At 47.1% G+C, this 24,006-nt stretch overlaps 1 protein-coding gene across 12 annotated transcripts in view; it reads left to right on the forward strand.

Moving 5' to 3' along the window:
• Positions 1-343: 343 nt before the first annotated feature.
• Positions 344-24,006, forward strand: part of LOC114797687 (membrane-associated guanylate kinase, WW and PDZ domain-containing protein 1-like) — an 83,241-nt gene continuing 59,578 nt past the window's right edge. For 5 of the 12 annotated variants that reach the window (XM_028992658.1, XM_028992661.1, XM_028992662.1 and 2 more), the window contains exons 1-2: positions 345-901; positions 23,784-23,900. In XM_028992658.1, coding sequence (XP_028848491.1) covers positions 604-901; positions 23,784-23,900 — 415 coding nt within the window. In that variant the 5' untranslated portion in view covers positions 345-603. Of the gene's footprint in view, positions 902-23,783; positions 23,901-24,006 lie in introns of all 12 variants that reach the window. The other 7 variants (XM_028992659.1, XM_028992664.1, XM_028992665.1 and 4 more) reach the window with 2 other exon arrangements.

Below are 24,006 nucleotides of genomic sequence, written 5' to 3' on the forward strand. Positions count from 1 at the left end.
TCTCCCATTTGCTTTGTATTGCGCATTACTGAAGCCCATCATTACCGCTGTACAATGAATTGTTGAATGTACAAATATATGTCTTGAGAAAAAAACACTTTTTTTTATGCATATGCATATGCATTGTGATGTAGAGCGCAGATCTGAGCGCCGATGTGTGGTTCGATGGTAACGGGATGATGGAAAGCAGCCGGCGCTCTGCTCGTTGGCGCCGTCTCTCCCGCTCTCGTGACTTCGACGTGCTGAACCGGCGCACGGGGGACGTTCGGCGAGGTCCTCTCCGCCGGGGCGGAGCGTCGGGACCCTGGAATAGGTGTGTCCAGATCCCCCGCTGGAGTCGCGCATGCGTCCCTGGACCTGTCCGAGGATCCCGCCGGGAGCGCGTCAGCTGGAGCGACACCGGCGTACCTGTTTAAAGGTAGACGAAGCACGTTCAGAAGGAAAACACTCGTGCGGACGCTCCTCGGGATTATTTGACTTTTCGACAAGCGTGGGAGAGAGAGAGAGAGAGAGAGAGAAAAAAACTTAAAATATGACAAGTTAAATTGGACGGTGCCATGGGCGGCTGAACGCGCAGCCAACTTTCCCGCGCCGCCCGCCACCATGTCCAAAGTGCTCCTCAAGAAGAACCACTGGGCCCACAAAGTCGCCGAGTGCTCGGTGTGCAAGGACGAGCGCGGCCGGCTGACCGTGTCGCTGCGGGGCGCGGCGGAGAGCGGCGAGTTTCCGCACGTCGGGGAGGCGCGGGAGGATGTGGCGCGTTATCAGCACGGCCGGCTGTCCGAGGGGGACCTGCTGCTGGAGGTGGAGGGGGTCGCCGTGTCGGGGCTGCCGCTGTACGACGTCCTGGCCCTCGTCGAGAGCTGCCGGAGCCCCGTCCGGCTCAAAACGGTCAGGCAAGGTACGTACGACAAACGCGCAAAATAATAATAATCATAAAAAAAAAAATACATTCACATTTATGCCGGACGCCCTTATCCAAGAAGTTATCAGTTCTGCTTCACCGGGAAACCCGACTATGAAACAGTCTTTTTATTCACTCTGTTGTAGTTTCTATACACACGTGAGACAACAAGTTCATCTAAATATGCTCTAAAGTGGAAGGTCTTCAGCTGCCTTTGGAAATACTGTTCAGACCTCGAGGGCAAGTTCATTCCACCACCGAGGGGCCGAGGCGGAGAAGAGTCTAGATGAGCGTCTTTACCTTCAGAGGTGGAGGGACCAGGCGAGCAGTACTGGAGGTGTAGTAAGGGCTGTGAGGTAGGACGGTGCTACCCCATGCTTGGCATCAGTACCGGGAGCCAGTGGAGGGAACGTAGCAGAGGGGCGGTGTGGGTGTGGGAGAATTTGGGGTGAAGGATGAAGATGCTGCTGCATTCTGTATTAGTTGTAGAGGCCGGATGGTGCATGGAGGTAGACCAGCTAGAAGGGGTAAAATGGGAGGGACACTTGGTGACCTCTGGTCGAATTGTGTCCATTTATTTCTTCATTTTGTGCACCCAAGGGTCACATGTAGATCCAGACATACACACGAGCACCCCGTATAACGGAAGCAGAGTTGTGTGTGTGTTTTAGGGTGACAACAGCCTCTTTTTCTTGCCTGGCCACTCCTGGCCAGCGTCGAAGTCAGATTTGGTGGAAGGGAGTCGCCGTGGAGACAGAAGGACGGAGAGGGAAAGTAGGCCAGGCTCCAGCGGCTGTGTTGTTTTCGGCCCGGCATCGCGCTTTGACGGGAAGCCGCTGTGACAGTCGGTCGTCCAGCTTGCGCCGGCGTGTATGTTCAGCCGCACCGAGAGGCATGCCCCCCCCCCCCCCCCTACCCACCCCCCCACCGCACTGACGCAGAGGATTAGAGCTCGCGGTGGCACAAGGCCGGAACCGGCAGGCCGCGGGCACGCGGCGGTCTCCGGGTCCGCGCGTAAACACACCGCACACACTCCGCCGGACCCCCTCGCCCGCCGGCCCAAATCGGACTGCTCAGCAAAGCGTGGCGTAAAATTCCCCGCCGCTGCGCCGCCTTCCGACGGGGCCCTGTCTCCACGGAGCGTCGTGTCCCCGATCTCCCCCCCGAACCCGGGCTAACGGAGACAGATGTAGCCGGCGCGGGGGGAGGCGGTGTCCCAGGCGGCTCGGGTTATTTTTGGAAGCCGCGCGCTGGGAGTTTGATGAGTTTGACCCGCCGCCCATGGTCCGCCGTCTCCGGGCTCTGAAGCCGGCCGAGGGGACATATATATATGCGCGAGTGAGCAGTTTCACTAGTTTCCGGGCAGTCCAGGCCTGAACTCGCTCAGCCCCTGAACCGCCCCGTCTGGAAGCCGCGCGCTCGGATCCTAATTACAGGTTCCTGTGAGGACCGGGAGCGGGTGTTTTACTGCTCTTTACTCAGCGTGAACTTTCATGGGTTTTGTGAACTGAAGCTATGGGTGCAGCGGGCTGAGTTGGTGAGAGCACGGTGTGAGCGAAATACCTGTCAATTTCAACAGTAACACACACACACACACACACGTATACAAATACAGGCTCCCTGTTTCTATGGCCCTGCTCGACTCGTCGCTGTGTGTGTCTCCGGGAAAATCATTAACTCTTACGTAAGAACATTACAGTTTCGGTGGCCCTTCTGTGTGCCTCAGTCCACTAATGACTTGTGACACGGCTCTTAACCACACACACACACACACACACACACACACACACACACTTCCTTCACGCTTCTCTTAACCTTACAGGCACTCATAGTGTGGACTACATCAGTCCTGTTTTAACACACACACACACACACACACCTCTCTGGGTCTTCCCTGCATTCTTCACCACATTCCAGGAGTTTCAGTGGATGGTGCTGATGTTCACGTTTAGCCTCTTATCTTCAGCGCCTTGTCTGTTGTGAACTGTCAACGACCACATTTGCGTTTCGGGTTCATTTGCATTCTCACCCGGGGCCTGTGCCCCAACCTGTCATTACCTACCGAAACCCGAATTTGTGGCGATAAGGCGCATAATAAAGGAGAACATTGTTGTCTGGACTCTGGGAATGTGAGGTTCCTGGTGGGATTCGTCTCCTCCGAGGCTTCCAAGGAGGCTCAGGTTACCAACCAGGTTACCTGGCAACTGCTGACTGGGTCATATTGCGCAGCGTATTATTGGAGCTTAGCTAACAGTGTGTTGTGTGTGTGTGTGTGTGTGTGTGTGTGTGTGTACGTGCGCAATTAGCGTTAAGTTGGTAGGGACGCAGGGCTTCACATTTAGTCCCTCTGCCCCGGAGCACAACAGGTGTTTGTTTTGTAATGTAACTTGGTGACAGAAGCTATGTGCTCCAGCTACATTAATAATTGACCAGGGAGGCGGAGGCCACATCAGCCGCCGCCCGCTGGGGCGCCAGGTACGGCCCACGCCGAGATGTTTTGCCGCTGAGGACCAGGTGTACTCAAGGTGACACCTTCTGAATCAAGGCTCTCACGTTACTCTGTTGCTTCAAGCCTCGAGTCTGTGATCTTTGATACTTACTTTAGATCCTTGACTCAGGTGATTTTTGGGGGTGAAACAGGTTTGTCCAAGAACACTGGCAACACAGATGGAATTAGGAATGCTGCTCAGACCTTCAGATGTGACCCCCACCTCCAAGCTGCCATAATTGTCCAACTAAATCAACAAAGTACCATAGAAATATAATGGACCCACCTACTTCACAGCGCTGTTTCATGACAATACACTGGACTGTAGAACCTGTGGCACGGAGGAAAGGCTTTTGAATGCAGCGCTGAAGTTGGAGTGGCATTCGTACGTCAGATGCACTTGATGCAGCGTGAACTGTGACGGCCGCAGTGTCATGTGGAACCTTGCAACAGTAAACAGTGAACGTCTGATCCTGGACATTAATGATTCACCATCGACTTCCTCTGCAAGAGGCTTTTTACTCCAGCCACCGCACGTTCACCTGATTTATTTCAGCTCTTTATGGCGGCGTTTCGGGTCCAAAAGTCTCTGATGACGTTGCAACGGGATCAGACTTTACAGGATTTGTGGTTTTATATTTTAAACAGCTTTTGGTGGGATGTGTTGTTTTTTGTAAATTTGACCTCAGAGTTAATTTGACTGTAATGTGTAGATTTTAGGGAATCACAATTTATTTTGTAATAAAGGGGGAGTCTAGGAGTGACCTGGTACACTGTCCTTATCTTATTTTACCCATAATTCCACAACGCTCTGTCGTTTTATTTATTGCCTAGTGAGTAACTCGCCTAGGAACCAGACGACCACAAAGTCACAGGTTCAAACTTTCCCTGACTGTCCCTGTCACTACTGATTGTAAGTCGCTCTTTATAAGGGCGATATTACTAAATATTTCAAAATCCTACAAATTATTTTGTAATAATGAGTGTAATAGAGCAAACACACCCCTATACAACATCTCAGACCTTTTAGCCCCGACTCCAACACACACACACACACACACACACACAGCTCATTGCCAGGCTCAGAGAGGTTGAAGGGCAGCACCCTGAGGAGCTCACGCTGTTATTGCACCACAGGAGATGAGTGACGGTTCTACCGATAAACAAGAAGCCAAAAGTAAAGGCCGGCCATCTGTATCCCGCTTCACTCGGTTGGGCCACTTTTTTTTTTTTTACCCCCTGATGTAGCTGGTGTGGCCGCGTCCGGTCACATCTGGCGTAGTGTTGAGAATGGCACAATGTCCGACAAATGTTGTACTTCTTTATTTTCTTTTCCGTCTCTGTCGTCCTATCTCAGACCCGCGGGATGGACACACTCCATTGTGTTGGTTTTTTATTGCCTTAAATTACCCCCCGACGGAGATGCCCTCCTCTGATCACACCAACACACACAAAAGCCCTTTCCTTCCTGATGCGTGCACGCAATCACACACACACACACACACAGTGATATGCATTTTACACTCCTTGATACACGCAGGACTGCAACACACACAGTTCGCAATGAAGCTGCAACATACGATTTTAATCTGCTTGGACGTGGGAGGGACCTTTAGCCAGTCCAGTTTTGGAACACTGACCTGCTAGGTGCTGTAATATAATGAATATATTATAAATAAATAGAAAAGTTGTGTTATAGAAATTGTGTGTGTGTGTTTATGTGAGCTGCAAGCTTTGGGATGTGGCTTTGTCTGTGAGTCTTGAGTAATCGTCCGTCTTCTCATCCCCTGTTAATTTCTTCTCACATACTGTGTCCAGGGAGGGGGTTGTCTGAGAGACGGATTGAATACTGGGCTACTCAGGTGCCCACGCTGGTGCCAGGGGAGCAGGTGTCACCCCAGCAGGAACGGGCAGGGATGCTGGCGTGTGCATGTGTGTGTATGTGTGTGTGTGTGTGTGAGAGAGAGAGGGAATGAGAGAGAGAGAGAGAGAGAGTGTGCAGTAATCATGGCTAATGTCTCCATTATACTTTTCACACAAACGTGCATGTGTGCGTGTGCATGTGTGTGTTTGTTTATGTGTGTGTGTCTGAAGATGGGTGGAAGCACTGAAATCCTCCTCATGTCTGGCTTTGTTCAGTCGTGTAAAACTTTACTCCGACTGAAGCCTTGATGACTGTCGTGAGATGTGTGTGTTCTGTATGTATATTTTAATAAGGACATAATGGCAACAATGGCCTTTTCTGCTAAGGTGTTTTGGTGGACCCCAAAACCAATATTGAACCAATCTTTTAGGGTTAGGGTTTTAGTTTGGATGTTATTTAGAGGTTTTTAGCAGTAATAATGCTTTTTTGCATACTTACTACTCTAAGTCTTAATATATACGTTTGTGAGTGTGTCTATAAATATTTGATAGATGAAAAATAGCACATTCTCTATTCGTCTGACCTGATATCAGTCCTTTTGCCCAAGCTTGACATGAGTGTAAACACCAGTCTCACCTCCTGTCACCTCCTGTCATATTTGCACAGGTTTGACCCTTGGTTGCTATGGAGACAGAAGTGCATAGAGAAGGACAGGTCGTGAGTACCAGTGGTGGAAACTCCAGTATGTATGAACTCCAGCTGATGAGAAACAATAGAAAGACTGAAATATGGGCTATACGCTGAGATTCCTCTCACGACTGTTTGTTTTTTTCAAAGCTCTGTTGATTGTGAAGTGTTCCGGAGCATCCCCACCCCTTCCGCTTTGCATCTGGACTAACCAAAAACAGGCAGCAAATGAGATAAACAGATGCTCTCTCTCTCTCTCTCTCTCTCTCTCTCTCTCTCTCTCTCTCTATATATATATATATATATATATATATATATATATATATATATTTACACACACACACACACACACACACACACACACACTTAACAAAAAAATATTTCTGCTTTGCACACTCTTGCCATTCTCTCGATGAGCTTCAAGAGGTTGTGAAAATGGTTTTCCTGAAATGGTTTTCCAACAGTCTTGAAGGAGTTCCCAGAGGTGTTTAGCACTTGTTCGCCCCTTTGCCTTCACTCTGCGGTCCAGCTCACCCCAAACCATCTCAATTGGGTTCAGGTCCGGTGACTGTGGAGGCCAGATCTCCACTTTTTGTTAAGTACATAACTCCACATGTGTTCATTCATAGTTTTGATGCCTTCAGTGAGAATCTACCAATGTAAATGGTCATGAAAATAAAGAAAACACATTGAATGAGAAGGTGTGTCCAAACTTTTGGCCTGTACTGTACGTGTGTGTATGTGTTACTTATTAAGAGAGAGCGAAAGAGAGTGAGAGATAGAGAGAGAGAGATAGCAGAACAGATCAGAGCTGATGGAGCAAGAATATTTTTTTTATTAGATTTAGTACATGATTTCAAAAATGATTCTGTACATTATTGGTTAGTTATTAGTTTAAATAGGATAATATCATTTACATGTTCTAATAATAGGTTGTGATTGGCTGTATTAGCCTGGTGCATTAAACCCATATAATATAAGGCAAATCTTAGAGAGGAAATCTAGTTAATTATTTATTAATTATTTACAAAAAGGCTCCTGTCTCAACCTGGTCTCTAAAATGCCTTACATACTTTTATTTAAAACTCAGATTAGACTTGCACATTGACAAACTGTCAGACATTGACAACATGACCTTAAGTTCACAAGCTGTTTTAGTTTGCTGAAGTGATATAGCCAATAAAAAGCAGAAACTTTTACAAATGCTGTAGCAGTGGGTTCAGGGCAACTGGATGAAAGTGGGAGTGTGACAGATGTGCTGCCATGGGAGCAGCGGCAGGCTGGGGTGATGATTTCCATAATATAGGGCACAAGTACGAGAGAACAGCCTACAGATAAACGTTGCAAGGCTTTTTTGTCTTTAAATGACAGCTGATAGGGTTGCACACTCACACACACACACACACACACACACACACCCAGTAACCCACTGACATGCCATAAGGACCGCATTATACATTTTCAGCTGCAAGGACACCAGGGTCCATCTCATGTTTCTGTGCTTTTGTTCTGTCTCCCAAGGCGCACCTGTTCATCTGGAGCAGGTCAGAGGTGAACCTCAACACTGTCTACTATGAGAGACAGAGTGAAGGAGCACACACGTCCTCTTCCTGTTTTCTTTATTTTTCAAGACAACTTTGCTTCCTGCTGCTCCTGTTTGGCCTGTGCAAGCAGACTGAGTAATTTGTACAATTCTGGATTGTAATTTCACACCGTTATCAATAATATTATTTTGGCACATATTGTTTTGGCACACACACACACACACACACACACACACACACGCACACACACACACACACACACACACACCACATATATATATATATATATATATATATATATATATATATATATATATATAATTCTTAGTTTTCTTAGTGGCTACATAGTATGGACTGTTTTCTAAGTTCATGTATTTACACTATGTCTGTATCTATATTTGTAAAATGTGTCTCAGACATTTGTCTTTCAGGACAAAACCTTAGACATAGATGAACACAGACACACAGTGCTTGGCCTAGCAGGTAAAGAAACAGGGTGAGGTGCCACTCAGCAAAGCACCGTCCCCACACACTGCGCCTGTCATGGCTCCCCACTGCTCACCAAGGGTGATGGTAAAAATCAGGGGACACATTTCGTTGTTTGCAGCGTGTGCTGTGCTGCAGTGTTTCACAATGACAATCACTTCACACACACACACACACACACACCCCTGCTGGATTCGTGCATTTGGAGGGCATTAAGAGGGCAGGAGCTGGCTTTGCAGCACCGGCTTGGTAACTGCTGCCTGTGTGCGTCCTGTCTACACTACTCTACTGCCTGTCCTGTCTGTAATTTAGAATTATTTCTGACTTGTGAAGGGCTTGTGAAGCTATAGGCCACCTGCTGTCTGCCTCAGGACAGCATTGCTACCGCTGTAGTGTAATCAAATCCAAACCTCACTGCTTCCGGCTGCACAAGAAAAAGTTCCGTCTCTTGCTTTTTTAAAAAAAATGCTCTCTCACACCCTGGCTGTGCTGAAGACAATTTAAGGACAAATAATCCCTGTTGTCAAGGCTGAGTGATTAGTGCAAATGTTTGAATTTGTGTATTTTTGTCTCTAAATGTTGTCCTTGTCCTTTAATGGTCCTTGTCCTGTCCCTGTCCAGGACGTTGCATTTGACGTTGCATCACGTTGATTAAAAGTGAATCGAAGTTCATGTATCAGTGCTTCTTGGCTGAAAAAATAAATGCTCAGAGACAGGGGACTGTCCTAGCTAAACTTTAACTTCAGCAGCATGCCTGGACAGATGATGATCACCACTCTCAGTAACCATAAAAAGTCTCAAAATGAAAAAATGAACAGAATAACTGTGGGTTTTATATATCTATATCAGACACCAAAAGCAACAATACAATATAATATCATAACAGATTTTATACTCGGTATTTGATTTTCCTGTGATTAGTGATTAGGCACGGCATCTTATACTCTTATAATTACGCAAAAACAACTATTATGTCTGACCTGACACTCATTCCACTTTTATTACATTTTTATTTGTAGCAACCCTAATGGTCAGATGACATTGCTCAGGATTAGAGATAGACAATAGATGTGTCTCCTGTGGAAGCTAAAGTTTATACATAAGCTTTTTAAAGACTTTATTATTTTTGTTTTACATTTTTTAGCCTATGTGGGTATGTGTACACACACACGCACACACACACACACACACACACACACACACACAGTAGTCAGTATACTGCTGGCCAGTGCTGCTGTCCCATCTGCAGCTCAGGTGTTTGTGCTGTGCCGCTCTTTACATGTTTGCTTTGCTCTCATTATTGTCTCTGCATCATCCTGGGAGAGCAGATGAACATTCGGGAGCAAGGTCACTGCGCAGCTCTTCTGGAACGTTCTCTCTGACAGTTGTGATAATGAAATCGCATGAATCATTTCAAGGCTTGCCATTGGCCAGCTCCAGTTTTCTATGTTATTTCAGTCTAATCTCGCTCATGTTCTCAAATCTCACTTCTCTGCCTCCCTTCTAAACAATTTTTAATTAGTCTGCATATATGTACAGTACATTTACATGAGTATTAGAACATTAATCATATAACAGCAGCATTGATTTATGCATTAGGATGTAATAGGATGTATATGATCCATTATAATATGAATAATGGGCAGTGGTGGCCTAGCAACCAAGTAATCAAAAGGTTGCCGGTTTGAATCCCGATCCGCCAAGGTGTCACTGAGGTGCCACTGAGCAAAGCACCGTCCCCACACACTGCTCCCCGGGCGCCTGTCATGGCTGCCAACTGCTCACCAAGGTGATGGTGAAAAGCACGTTTCGTTGTGTGCACCTTGAGCTGTGCTGTGTATCACAATGACAATCACTTCACTTTCATTCATAAAATTAAATATTTTATTACATATAACATAAGTATATTTTGGGTTGTCAGTAATATCATTTATCAAATATTTACTTTATTAGTGAAAACAAATAAAACATTAGGTGCATTCTGTTTTTGCCACAACTTGCTACATTTTGCTCAATCCATTTTTGTGCATTCAGAAATTATAGTGCAGCCAAGATTACTGGAAATCTGCAGAGCGCCAGTAGACTTCATTAGATTGTGAGAGATCTGATCTGTCTCTTCCAGACGCTCTGAGGTTTATCTCTACAGAGCTCTGAGGGAGGGTATATACTCTGATTTCATTAGGTGGCCAACCACAGTCCCTCCAAATGCATCCAGGCACATAAAATTAAAAACCCCTGACTCTGGTTATTGTGCATAATTTAGGGGTTCTAGAGCACTGAAGGAAAAACTTATTACAAGGCTGACCTCATATGGTTCACCATAAAATCTTCAATATTGAACATTATATATTATAGTTTTAGATCTGAGGACATTTTGTCGAAGAATAGGCGAAACCTCCATATGAATGTAAAGCATCAGAAATAAATAGGTGTAAATAAACAAATTTCACAATCAGAACTTGAAACCATTGTTATTAAAGGAAGCACCACTAGACGCTTGCAATAAGATCAATTTTAGGAATTTCAGGATGCTTTTCTTGGGAAGCCAACTTAATGAACTAGCAAGGGACATGTCACAAGCCTAATTAACTATTATTCATAAATAAGTGCCTAAAAGATCTTTGACATTTGTGTAGGTTTGTGCCACATTAACCACTGCAGATGATAATAATTTTGTTGTTTTTTTTAATCTTGGAGATTTGCTGCAGGTCATGTCCTGCTGATTGCTGCTGCAGTGTTTGTCTCCCTCTCCTGTTATTTTCAGCACCATCACACCGCCTTATTATGCTGTGTAACACAGTTCATTAAGACATATTACAAAACAAGCAGGACGTGCTAAAACCAATTACGACTGAGAGGTCTGGTACTTGCTGTAGTGTGTGATGGAAGCTGTTGACACAAGTTGCACGTGACAGCAGACGAAACAGAAGACAAACCCGCCCCACCATCGCGGGTCGTACCAATGATGGATAGTAAATGTATATGAACATATGAAATATGTTCCTTGGTGCCGGTCCCAATCCCGGGTAAACGGGGAGGGTTGCGCCAGGAAGGGCATCTGGTGTACATTGTGTTGCGACCCCTAATGGGAGCAGACGAAGGCAGAAGGAATTAGATGTGCAAATGTGCTAGGAGGGGTCACAGGAGGAGCGGGTGGTTGCAAGATGTGGCAAACCATGCTGGTGTGTCCCCCGGTACAGGAGGGTGGGGGACAAGCTGGTCTCCCTGCTTGAGTGGATTACCGTTAAAGTGGGCCTATCAGCTCATGAGCTGCTGGCCTGGAAGAAGGGTATGCTTTGCTGTGACCTTTTTCTGTTTCTGGTTCGGTACGAGAACATTGTGTGCTGCTCCTCTGATAATGATAAGTTTGGGAAAGACGATTAAAAAAGAAACAATTTTGTCATGTTGATTCGAGCCTTTGTTTAGTCTGTGAATGCTGGGATGTGTTCAACAATGTAAAACTGGAAAGAGTCCCACTATTGTCTCCTGCCTCTTGCTTCCTTCCTTATCCTACCATCAGCCCTTCCGCTGTATCGTTCCCTCTTTTCTTTTCAATGGTTAATTTTATTCCTGTGTTTTCCTACCCATGCTCTGCTCAGTCACTCATGTAGGGTGATTGCATGACTGGGCCTGGACTCCTTTAGCTAAATTTAGCAAATGAGAGCAGATTTGTTTGAAGCATGAAGTGCACTGCCTCGTGTTGTATCCCAGCATGCCATGCTCTGACTCAGCAACATGGAGCACAAGCATGGAAACGGGGTCAGACCTGCCCATTTAGTTGGGAGAGGAGTCAGGCTGCATTCCACACATTGAATTATTAAATGCAGCACAATGAAAGTATGATAACTTCTGTATTGTGATAGTTCCCATCACTGGTGCACGCCGACAGTTCTGTTTGGCAGCAAGATGCATGATAACATTTGTGCTGCATGATAACATTGTGATGTTTTTTATTTATTTATTTATATATATAAACAAACAGTAAGTGACAGTAAGTAGTCATTTTTAAAATTACAATGAATTTTTTTTACCAAAAAATCATTTAAATTAAATATTTTATAAAATATGAATGGAACCATTTCAGAAATGATTACTGACCGATGTCCAATAATCCCTAGTAGCTACCCATTTATCTGTTGGTTCTGAAAGTTTGTTACTTGTACAGTTGTCCATTTATTTCTGTGGAAAATATCCAGTGTGGTCCGCGTTTGGTGAAGTGGATGTGTGCTGTCTGCATCAAATGTGAACTTCGCTAGAAAGTGGTATTTTTGACTCAATGTAGACCGGTGACAGGATGTACAAATCACTTTAGTTTTGTTGACTGAATGGCGATTGCCAGAACTGAAAATACTAACACACGGTTACAATGTCAAGTTCACGAAAATGCCGGAGACCTAGAAGGGGCGGAAACATCCGTCATTTATGGGGCGTCAGGATTGGAGTCAGGTGTGGAGCCCAGCTGCAGGCAATCCTGACAGAGCCCCCCCTCCAAGGGCTACGTCCTCGGAGCCCCAGCAGTACCATCAGTGGAGGCGGCGGGGTGCCCTGCCCTGCTGTATCCTCCCCTTGGAGGACCCGGTCCCTCGGGCTGGCTCCCCGGCGTGGTCAGGCGTGGCGGCCCCGGTCCCTCAGCCTGGCTCCCCGGCGTGGTCAGGCATGGCGGCCCCGGTCCCTCGGCCTGGCTCCCCGGCGTGGTCCCGCTTGGCGGCCCCAGACCCTCGGCCTGGCTCCCCGGCGTGGTCCCGCTTGGCGGCCCCGGACCCTCGGCCTGGCTCCCCGGCGTGGTCCCGCTTGGCGGCCCCGGACCCTCGGCCTGGCTCCCCGGCGTGGTCCCGCATGGCAGCCCCGGACCCTCGGCCTGGCTCCCCGGCGTGGTCCCGCATGGCGGCCCCGGACCCTCGGCCTGTCTCCCCGGCGTGGTCCCGCATGGCGGCCCCGGACCCTCGGCCTGGCTCCCCGGCGTGGTCCCGCATGGCGGCCCCGGACCCTCGGCCTGGCTCCCCGGCGTGGTCCCGCATGGCGGCCCCGGACCCTCGGCCTGGCTCCCCGGCGTGGTCCCGCATGGCGGCCCCGGACTCCCGTACCTGCACACAATAATCAGGGCCGATCCATCTGGGTACGTGTGGGCCCTGTCTCCACACGTTCCCTCTGACACGTCTTGTGTCACCCCCTGCACCTCACAGGGAGATTGTCCCAGAGCCTCTGGTGACTTTTCCAGGCACCCCAGGCTGGTGCCTTCTGGGACTATGCAGCCCCTCTCGCTGCACGGCCCTGGTGCCAAGGGGGGGGCATTGCCAGACCATCCGGCTAGCCCCTTCTGCGTCCGTTGGGACAAGCAGGCCCTCTTCCTGCCTGTCCCAGCTGGGTCCTCATGCCTACCCGGGGGCTCTATGGCGCTCCACCCCTCTGGAGGCGGACACAGACCCATGCCTGGCCCACCCTCCTCACCGGCTACCGGAGGACCCAGCTCAATCGCTTCCCCACCTACCCTCACCTCAGGAGGAGTCCCCAACCCGAACTGCACCCCCCCAAAAAATTCTTTGGGGGAGCACCCCCCCCGGCTGGACTTAGGGGTACCTTGGGGCTTGTCCACCTCGCCTTGGACCAGCACGTTCGGGTCAGGAACCTCCTCCCTGGGGTTCGGCTCCGCGGCTGGGTCGCCATCTGGTGGACACAAAGAGGGGAAGTGGGGGCGACATACGGACACATATACCACGCACACACACACAGACAGAGACAGACAGGTCGTCTGGCTCCCTCTCTGGGCCCTCCGGGACCTCCTCAGGGGGCACAGCCAGGATCTCGGGAGGTGCGACCTTCTCGTCGCCCGCCAGTGCTTGGTCTTCTTGCCCCGGATCCTGACTGGTGCTGGATGTGGTGGAGGGGCAGAGTTCGATCCCTGGCTCAGGCTCTGGCCGATCAAACTCCGCCCTCAGTCTCTGCTGGAAGTCCCGAAAACTCCTGTCGGTCTCTCCCTGCTGCCAGAGGGCTGCGCTCCAGCCCCATGCTGATCCAGTCAGACACGTGAGGATAATGGTGATCTCATCCGTGTCTGCTGCCCCACTGAAGGGTCCTGGGACCATTGGGCTGTCCCACACGGGGCTGGGCACGTCGCTGGAGATGGTGGGGGGCGTGTGGCGTGGGGGGTGGTCGACGTCTTCTCCAGCATGCGGGGGTGCTGGTGATGCGCTGCCGTTCAGCTGGGGAACGTCCGAGCAGAGGGAAGGCGGCTGGAGCTGGGAGGGCATCTTCCCTGTGAGGCAGTTCCGGCAGTGCAGTTGCTGGCTGGCGACCTCCTGTCGCCCTGTTCCACCAGCTTACCCCCGCATCGCTGTCCTCCTCCTCGCTGTTGACGCACCTCTGGGACTGACGTGGGTCTCCACGGACCTCGCAACGATCATGGACGGGCACGATGGGTGGAGCCATCCCGGCACCGACTGCCCAATTGCCGTCATCCTCGTCGTAGTCTGTGTCGACCTCGTACCCTCGGAAGTCACGTGGATCTTCATGGATGTCGCGACAATCTCGGACGCGCGCGCTGGGTGGAGCCATCCCGGCCCCGACTGCCCAACGAAAATCCACGTCATTGTCGCTCTCATCATCCGTGTCCTCCCACCGGTGACTCCGAGGGTCGTCCACCCTGCGGACATCCTGGACCCAGGGTGCGATCAACTCCCATGGGCAGTACTCTGGCCATTCGGGCTGGAGCCTGCCCACCTCCTCGCTGGAGGGACGCCGCCGTTGTCGCTTCTCACCCCCCTGGAAGTGACGTGGGTCCCCACGGTGGGCGGAGCCCAACTCTCGTCTCCCGTGCTCTCGTCGTCGTCCGAGCCTTGCCAGCAGAGCGCAGAGTTCTTGGCTCGACATGGCGAAGATCGTGGGGGTCGCATCTTCTGTGCTCGCTGCCCATGTCACTTCCTCGCTGCTGCCGACGCCAACGTCCTCGCTCCGCCCACTCACCTGCCGACGTTGTCGCTTCCGGGTTTCGCGGAGTTTCCCGGGGGTGACGTCATCACGCGGCGCCGCGTACCACGGCTTCTCGGGGAGAAAACGCTCCACCAGAATGGGTGTCACGTCTCTCCCCTGGCGTCCGCGTTCGCCGCGCTGCGTCCTTCACAGCGTTTCTTCTCCTCTGTTTTTTACCTCTGCGCTTTTGGGGGGGTCTCCGGCATTCTGTCACGACTACGGACTTACGGGGGAAGGAAGCGCAGAGGTCTGACATACTGGGAACGGGGTTTTATTAACAAATAAACAAACAAATACAAATAAACAATGGCGCGGTGGCCAAAACGGGAAATAAAAGGGAATAAACGTAAACAAACCCATAGGCGTGTGGCGATTGCCAGAACTGAAAATACTAACACACGGTTACAATGTCAAGTTCACGAAAATGCCGGAGACCTAGAAGGGGCGGAAACATCCGGCATTTATGGGGCGTCAGGATTGGAGTCAGGTGTGGAGCCCAGCTGCAGGCAATCCTGACATTGGGCCAGGCATTAACCCAGGGTGGGGTGCACACACACTCATACACAACCAACATAGGGAGAGCATGTAAATTTTACACACAGAGATACTTGGAGGTAACCAGCCATGCTGTTTAGCAGCGAATCTAAAGACCATGTAGAAACTGTTGCTCTAAGGCCTCAGTTTCACCTGGAAGAAAAGATAAGCATATGCATTCGACAGAAGAAAGCTCAGCCATAAATCTGGTCTAGCTCTTTGAACTTTGACACCTAAATTTTGTCCCTGTTGGCTGGGACTGCAGCCTTCCCTGTAATCACAGCAGTGATTCTCCTGTAATTACTCAATGGAAGTCGAAGGCATTGTTTCATTTCCCACAACAGCATGAGTTCCTGTAACAGTATGAAGCCATGCTTCATGGTTGTGACGGCTGAACTGCAGATTTTTGTGGGCGTGCAGCGAAATGATTGCAGCGTTCGTTGAGCTGATGAGAGTGAAAATGGGAGGTTTCTGTTGTGGACGAATTCTTCAACCTGACCTGAGACCTGACATGCTCTCAGTCTTCAGAAAGGATTAGATCCAAACACAGACCTGATTAAATTCAGTTTGTGGTTGGATACCATTCAATCTTCATAACATTGGAATCATTTTTGTGTTTGTTGCAGTGAATGTAGCAGCATGCTGTGTTTTGCTGGACGTCTGAGCGATCCTTTCATTTTGCTAAAGTTTCAGTATGTTAATGCTGAACAAAGACTTAGTAACTGCACCCATCTGCACAATAAAACATGACTAAAATGTACATATTACTCAAATATGTATCAACATTTCAGTTAATGTTTTTGGCTCTTGGCATTTTTCTTTCAGTCACGGCTCTAGAGGGGGGTCCAAGGAGGGCCTGGCTTTGAGGACGAAGGAGAAAATTAATTTATATTTTTATTCTGTATAATTTTTAGTTCTGTATAATTTTTTGTTTATACTTTATGATATATTTATAGATGTTTTTGACCAATTAATTTGTTATTCTGTTTATAATGTTATGATAGTATCATTTTCTTTTATTCAGTAAAAATACAGTTTTTGTAAAAAGAATAAAAATATACAGCACAGACAGATGAATGTGTGTCTAGTAAAGGCAATTTCCAGGTGATTTCTGACTGCTCTTAGTGGATGAATGCTGTCTCTCTTCCTCCCTGGCTCTCCCGGCGAGTGTAACGTGAGCAAGCTGCTGAGTGCAGGTCTCTCTCAGGTCCTCCCAGGAATGCACCCAGCTTACAGCCGGGTGCAGTGAAGGCCCACCAAACCTGTCTGACCACTCCGTCTGCACAGAGTGGCATCAGATTATGGAATCGGTTCAGGACATGGTAAGGTTAGGATATGTGAAGGTCTTTTATGGTGTGTGTGTAGGAGGTGTATTGAATGTCCACTTGTCCACAAGTTTGATGTTAGAAAAGTCTTGTTACATAGTAGTATTTACAGATTTATTCAACTAATACATGTTCATATTTTTTTACCATTAGTTTACTCAAAGACATAAAAATGTGTCTGTAAGTCACCCCTAAACAAGAGTGTAAACACAGATGGGAAACAGGGTGTTGACCTTGCTGTTTGTGAGTTCTGTATGCGGAGTGTGTGCAAGAGTGTGTCCGAAGTGGCTTCGATCCATCTGGGGTTTCACGCCTCACAGACTCTATGTGACCTCTGTTGAGGAGCTCAGCATCATGGTGTAACTCTAAACTTCATTCCCGCTTTTTTCCCGGGGAAAATAGGTTTGCACGCACCAGACCCTTAGTGAAAGAGCTCTTATTCTCTGTAATTTGTCTGGAGCGAGGCCACGTGCTTGTGACCAGATGCCTGTTTACCACTACTAGAGTCATTTTAAGCCTCAGAGAATATCACATTGGAACCCTGTGGATTGTGTCAGGCTTTTGTTTTTACACTCAGCAGCCTATGAAACAGCTTGACCATTTAAATCGCGTGAAAAGCATGTTTGCAACTCAGCTAAAGTTTATCACCTGATTTGTATACATTTTCTGAGACTAAAAAAGCCTAAACAATTTTGGTGTGGGTGCCATTTGACAGGTTTGGGATTCATCTCTGTCATACGTGCTGATTGAACAAGTAAGATGTCATGCAAAAGTTTTCATAGTTGCTCCTCTGGGGGAGGTACTGCTACAGTACGTATCTCATTAAATGTACTGAGAATGCAGAATACGCAGGTTCTCTAAAAATCATCATATACTATGTTTGAGCCCAAAAAATTATTAATTGGCCCCAGCATACCCCCAAAAATGTTCTCTAGATGTGCATGTACTCAACCATATACTCTAATACAGGGGTCACCATCCCTGGTCCTGGAGGGCCCTGCACAGCATAGATCTTTCCATGTTCCACCACACCTCATTCAACTCAGGAACTGGGTGACAAAGAGTACAGAGGTTTGCTAAGTGAAGCTAATGACAAAAATGTGCAGGACATGTGCCCTCCAGGACCAAGGTTGGTGATATATGATATATATGCTCTAGTATATATGAAAATACCCTTTAAATCTTCTGTTTATTGTGTGAATTCTATTACTATAAATTTAATTTGGCTATGAAATCAAGTATAGATTTACCTTAATCTGCTATTTATCTTGTACATCTTTAGTTGCATTGTTTTCTTACAACCTGGCAACTGAAATAACTGCTGTGCTGAAATAATTTGTGTACGCACAGAAACATGCACAACCAGAACTAAATCCTTGCTTCTGAAATGAGGCTAATCAGGATGTGCAAGGGACGTCCAAGGGTTGATATGAAATCTGTATTCAGTTTGAGCCCAACATGAAAGTTAATTTAACATGTCTTATCACCAGTTTTATCCGTCAGGAGTCAGAACTGCATCACTGGTGGGCTTCTGTAATGTACATAGGAATGTTGATTCTCTTGTCCCAGTTGTGTGAAGTCTTTCCGAATTTTATATCACTTTTATGTCATGGTTATAAAAAAGAATTAGCACCTCACGCAAAAGGTTATTTGCCGCTTGTGTTTATATTTTGTTCTGTAGATCTGAGGCTGGACACTAGGTGGCAGCAGTGTACAAAACACACAAAGCATCTGATTGGCCAAGGGCAATGGGTTGCTATGGAGATGGGGCGAGTGGAAGCAGAGCAGCTGGTAGTGAAACAAAACACAGAGGGCAGCGTTGAGCTGATGTGCTCTTTCTCTCTAACACGCACACACACACACACACACACACACACATACACACAGAGGGCAGTGTTGAGCATGGAGACACTAGCAGAATGCCAAATTGCACACAAATGCACAGACACACATTCAGCAGACACAGTCATAGTCACACACATCACGTAGGCCCACAATAGCTGGCCGGAGATTGACTTTGTAACATCAGTTTATTCATTTGTTTAAGTATTTATTTACTCCATTTCCTACATGGTTATTAGGGTGTCATTCCAGCACATTTCTTCACCTAGCACACGCCTCCCTTCATATGATGCCTGGGATGTCACCTGTCACCATTTCCCCCATAAACCTTGAGTGTCACCATGAGAATGTCCCCAGCGTTAATGATCACAATGATGTATTGCTTTTCCACCAATAAGCAGCCAGGTTCTATGACGGAGGGATGCTTAGCCCCCCACTTCTTTATTTGTTGTCCTTTTTTTTAATCAGAAAGAATGGTGATATTGTCCCTGTGCTGCTCTGTGTCGCCGTTGTTGTGCAGCTGCTGTGCTGTGGGGTTTTTTTTTTTTTTGCCCTAATGAAGCACCAGCCTCAGCCCTCTCTAATCTGTGATGGTCCTGTTCACAGCTTAGTCAAAAATAAGCTTAGCCCTCAATGGGCCCAGCAGTGTAAATGCTCTCTAATGGCTGCCGGGAGATGGAGACTGGGGTTGCTAGGCCAGAGATGGTATGCTTGACCTGCCAGCATGTGTGTTTTACACACTCACCTGTTGAAGGTGCTTTTATGATTTTGCTCGAAATCCAGTTCCAACTTCATTGAGCTCTCTTTGTGCTTTACATGTATGTGTATAATGTTTATGGGGGTATAATGGGAGTATAATGTGCGATGTGTGTGATTTGTGTTAGGTTTGTGTGTTACAGGGTGTGAATTGTGTTTTGTGGGTGTATTTATCGAAAGGCTCCGAACCCCTTCCTCTGTGAGTGACTGAGACATACAGTTATGTAATGTTTTCTGCAGGCCAGGAGCGTGTGTGTATGTGGGTGGGATGTCTGACACAGCGGGTATATGATCCAATCTTATTTGGGATGAAGATCCCCCGCCCAAGTCCCACCCCCTGGCCTGTCTTCACTCTGTCTTTCTCTATTATTTTTTGTTTTAAATGTCTCTGTCTTCTACCTCATTGCCATGTTTTCGCTCTCTCTAAAAATTACACGTTGACCTTTCTGTGTTCAGTGTACCCTGCTGCTGTCAGTATCTGTGCAACTGCATGACCTCCTTGTGTGTGTGTGTGTGTGTGTGTGTGTGTGTGTGTGTGTGTGTGTGCATTACATGGAGCCATCATATGCCATCAGGGTCCCATCTCAGTCTGCCCATAGGACTCCCAGCTTAGTGTGTGTATGTGTGTGCTTGCAGGGAGGTCTGCTGCAGATCAAAGGCAGAACATGTACTGGTCCCCAGGCCCACTGGGAAATATTACATATTTGATAAGCTGATTGATTTATGGTTGTCTCTACTCATCTCCTTATGGACTCTCTCTCTTTCTCTCACTCACACACACACAGCTTTGTTTAAAACCAGAAGCCCTCCTGTAATGTAGCACACAATGAAAGCGCTACATTCATGGGAAGCTTTGAATCTGTGTGCTAATAAATTCACTCCTTTTGGGAGCTGCAGCGAATGCTCAGGCATCTTCTTTAGCATTCTGTAGCTAATACAGATTCTTATGTGGTCATTAGATGAAGGCATTTCTTATTACATTATTGAACAGTATGTGCTTGTGGATCAATTAACATTCATTTTCCAATTTTCTATACACACCTACTCTAATACCTCACCTCACCTACCTTCCTGTACCTCCGATTCAGGCATGAAGCCTGAAAGACCAATCAAAATATTTGTTTGTTAAACCAACTAAGTGAAAACTGGGCTTGGATTTGGTTTAGAAATTGTGGTCATCCATAGCAACTAGTGGATAGCCATGTGAAGTGTCTTAGCAAGGTATTCTTCCATTCTTCTCAAACCTGATCAACATAAAATAAAAACATATCATACAGTTTTTGAGAACCAAGGTAGTAAAAAGGTTTCCGTCAGTTTTCCGTTCTGATGATGGTGAGTATAAATCTGCCAGCAATTAATAGTTGACTGAACATCACATATTATCATAACATATTATTTACATTAAAATCAATTGTCATTGTGAAACACTGCAGCACAGCACACAGTGCACATAATGAAATGTGTTCTCTGCATTTAACCATCACCCTTGGTGAGCAGTGGACAACCATGAAATGCACCTGGGGAGCACTGTGTGGGGATGGTGAGACCTCAGTGGCACTTCAGTGTCACCTTCTGAGTACTGGTCCCTGATGACGATGATTTGGTCCAGAAATCCTCTGAAGAGCTATTCAGATCCAGGTCTCCTTATTGTAGCACTAACCATTGCACCACTGTGTCATCCTGAATTTCCAAAGCATTGTAGGATTCCACCACACCACAGTGCAGGCTTCAGACTAGGAGGTGGAGGTCTAGCACACGCCTCCACACATAGCAGTAGAGTTTTTTTTTTTTTCAACTACAAGGTGCAAATATCGCCAAGGGAACATACCGCGTGGGAGGAACATGCTGTTGCCCTTGGCTTCTCTCGCAGTTGCGCACATGTAGGTGGCACACTGACAGCAGGAGTCGCTCCGGTAATAAAATAGTGGTTCCCCAAACTAACTGCCTATGGAACCGCAGGCAGTGCTGACCTCAGGGTTTCTCCACCAGAGACGCACCAAGCAGCAGTGAAGACAAGATGACAGGAGTCACTCACAGTGGTGAGACATCATGCTGCTACCTTTTCATGCAATTGGTTTTTACCCTCTGATATAAATTTTTTTTATTCTTCTTCCCATTTTTTTTTGTTTGCCCAAGAGACTGGCCAGCCAGGGACTGTTGTCTGCACTGGCTGGTTGCTAGGTAACTATAACAGTACCTGGCTGGGCGTTGTTGTTGCAGAGAAAGAAATGGGAGACAGAGACAGAGGGGAAAGTGGTCTTTGTCCGTTTTGGTGTGGCTGATGGCTAACAACCATACAGGATGCTTATCATGACACATGGATTTTAATAAGTCCCTCCCGTTCCCTTGTCCACGTTCTGCACCACGACGCGTCGTCCAGCACTGAAAGTGCATTTTCTGGCACATGCACATTCACACGTCCTTAAATAGAGCTAAATCATTTTAAACATATTGTCCAACTGAATTATTTATATATAATTGTTAGATTTGCACGAGGCTTCACATGCTCTTCATGGTGAAAGGCTAATTATTTCCACAGTGCTTCATGCTGATTGTTAGGCCCCTTCTCACGAATGAAAGAGAAATATGGATTTTTTTAATGCAGCAAAAAAGAGTGAGAAGAGGGTGACAAAATATACAAAATATACTTTGTTCATTGGAAGGACTTCAGACGGGTGGAAAAATCAGGCTTTGGCTATTAGCTTATTTGGTGTCACTTATATGAATTTTAATACTGTGCAGCCATGCTTTATTATTGCAAATAGCTTGAAGAAAGTACCTACCACCTCAATGTAAATGTCATACTAAGTTTACATTGAAGTACATTTACATTTACATTTACGGCATTTGGCAGACGCCCTTATCCAGAGCGACTTACAACGTGAACATTGAAGTACTTGAAGTACATTGAAGTTTTACATGGAAATTAGTGACATGTACAGATCCCACAGATGCTCAAAAGGATCAAGAGTTTACCCTGTTAATGTTTCACCAAATGGTCAGGCTTTCATTATCATGAGTCATTTCACCTCCTCCACTTTTATGGCTCCTCCCACCAAGAGCCTTTTCATTTAGCTTCCTGTGCTCCTCACTCTCATCTGCTCCTTCGGCCATCCATCTGTCCCTCCTGTCAATAGAAAGCCACTTGACTACTTGACAGGTCAGACTAGTGGTTGAAGTATCCAGGCATCAGTTATTGATCTACTTTTTGGACTCCTCCTTTTGAGCTCCCGCATGTTTAATGGTGGTAAGTGGAGCAGAAGATCAGTAGCAAAGACCAGAGTCAATGTTCACCACAAACATTAGAACTGCCAAGAACCCTTAGTCCCGAATGCTGCAGTGTTTCTTGGTTTTAAATAAAACCAAGATCCTGCTGTTCAGACATCGTAATTAAAAATTTTAACTAAGAAATTTTCTCAAATGAAGAATCAATCTTCTTCAAAAAAAGAAAATGTGCACAAGAGGAGGTTACTTATCCAGCTTTATCAAATAAACTTTGTTAGAGTGTGTTAATGAATTTACTACAAAATAGTATTTCGGAAATTACCACTATCTAATGCCTTTCATTGTGATTGTACGTCGTTGTACGATTGTACGCAAATACGACATTGTTTGTCCTCAGAACTCGTAATAATGCCCCAGTTATTCTGCCATCATCATTTTTCATATCTGCATCTCTTTAAATGCTATTAAGCGTGCCTTGTTTTACTGGTCACAAGGTAAAGGGACAGGCAGCTGCTTCCTCCATGACTGCTGACTGAACCAAGTTGCTTAGCAACAGCACCAACAGCTGTATTATAGATGGCACTATTTTTCATAGCGGAAGCTGAATCATGTAACCTCGTGTCTTTGTAAATGTGAAGAGTGACGCTTATGGAGGCCTGCAGCCATGTCCCTGTCCCCTGTCGTTGTAGCACCGCCTCTTGTCTATTACTGATAATTAATTAAAGAACAGCTTGCATCCGTGTTTTGCATTCGGCACTGGGTGTCAGTTGGCATGTCATTCTTCGCAATGCCAGATTGGCAGTTTGTTCTGGACCGGTCACAGTCTGCGGCAATCACGTCTCATACAGCACAGCCTGTCCTCGCACCCCAGAGATGTTCTGGTGCTTTGGCTGAGATGGTAAGACATACTGTTGTGCAGACCGTAGGCTTGATGAACAGCCTCATCTGCTGCCATGGCAACATGTTCGGTGTGCTGAGTGTTTGGTTGTCCAGGGAGATGGGGCATCTGCATTTACCACAGACAGAAAAAGACACACCTCGGTGGCTGGAATCTTCCGTGCGTCCGTTAGCACTCTGTACCCGCTGGTTGATTTGATCAAGTACGGCACGTTTGTTGACCCGCATGTAAAGTTTTTTTATTTGTCTCCTCGCTCTCCCACAGGCCACCGTCTGAACAAGGACCTGAAGCATTACCTCAGCCTGCGGTTCCCCAAGTCGTCGCCCGATTACGAGCTTCAGCAGGTCATCAGGGACAACCTGTACCGCCACGCCGTACCTTGTGAGTGACGCTTTTGCAGCCTCCCATTCCCGCTTTTCCCATTTTTGACATTTCCATATATTTTTTTTTCATCCTCTCATGACTCTCTGCTTCTGGGTCTCAACCG

This window comes from Denticeps clupeoides, chromosome 10 (assembly GCF_900700375.1).
Source record: "Denticeps clupeoides chromosome 10, fDenClu1.1, whole genome shotgun sequence".
NCBI classification, from domain to species: domain Eukaryota; kingdom Metazoa; phylum Chordata; class Actinopteri; order Clupeiformes; family Denticipitidae; genus Denticeps; species Denticeps clupeoides.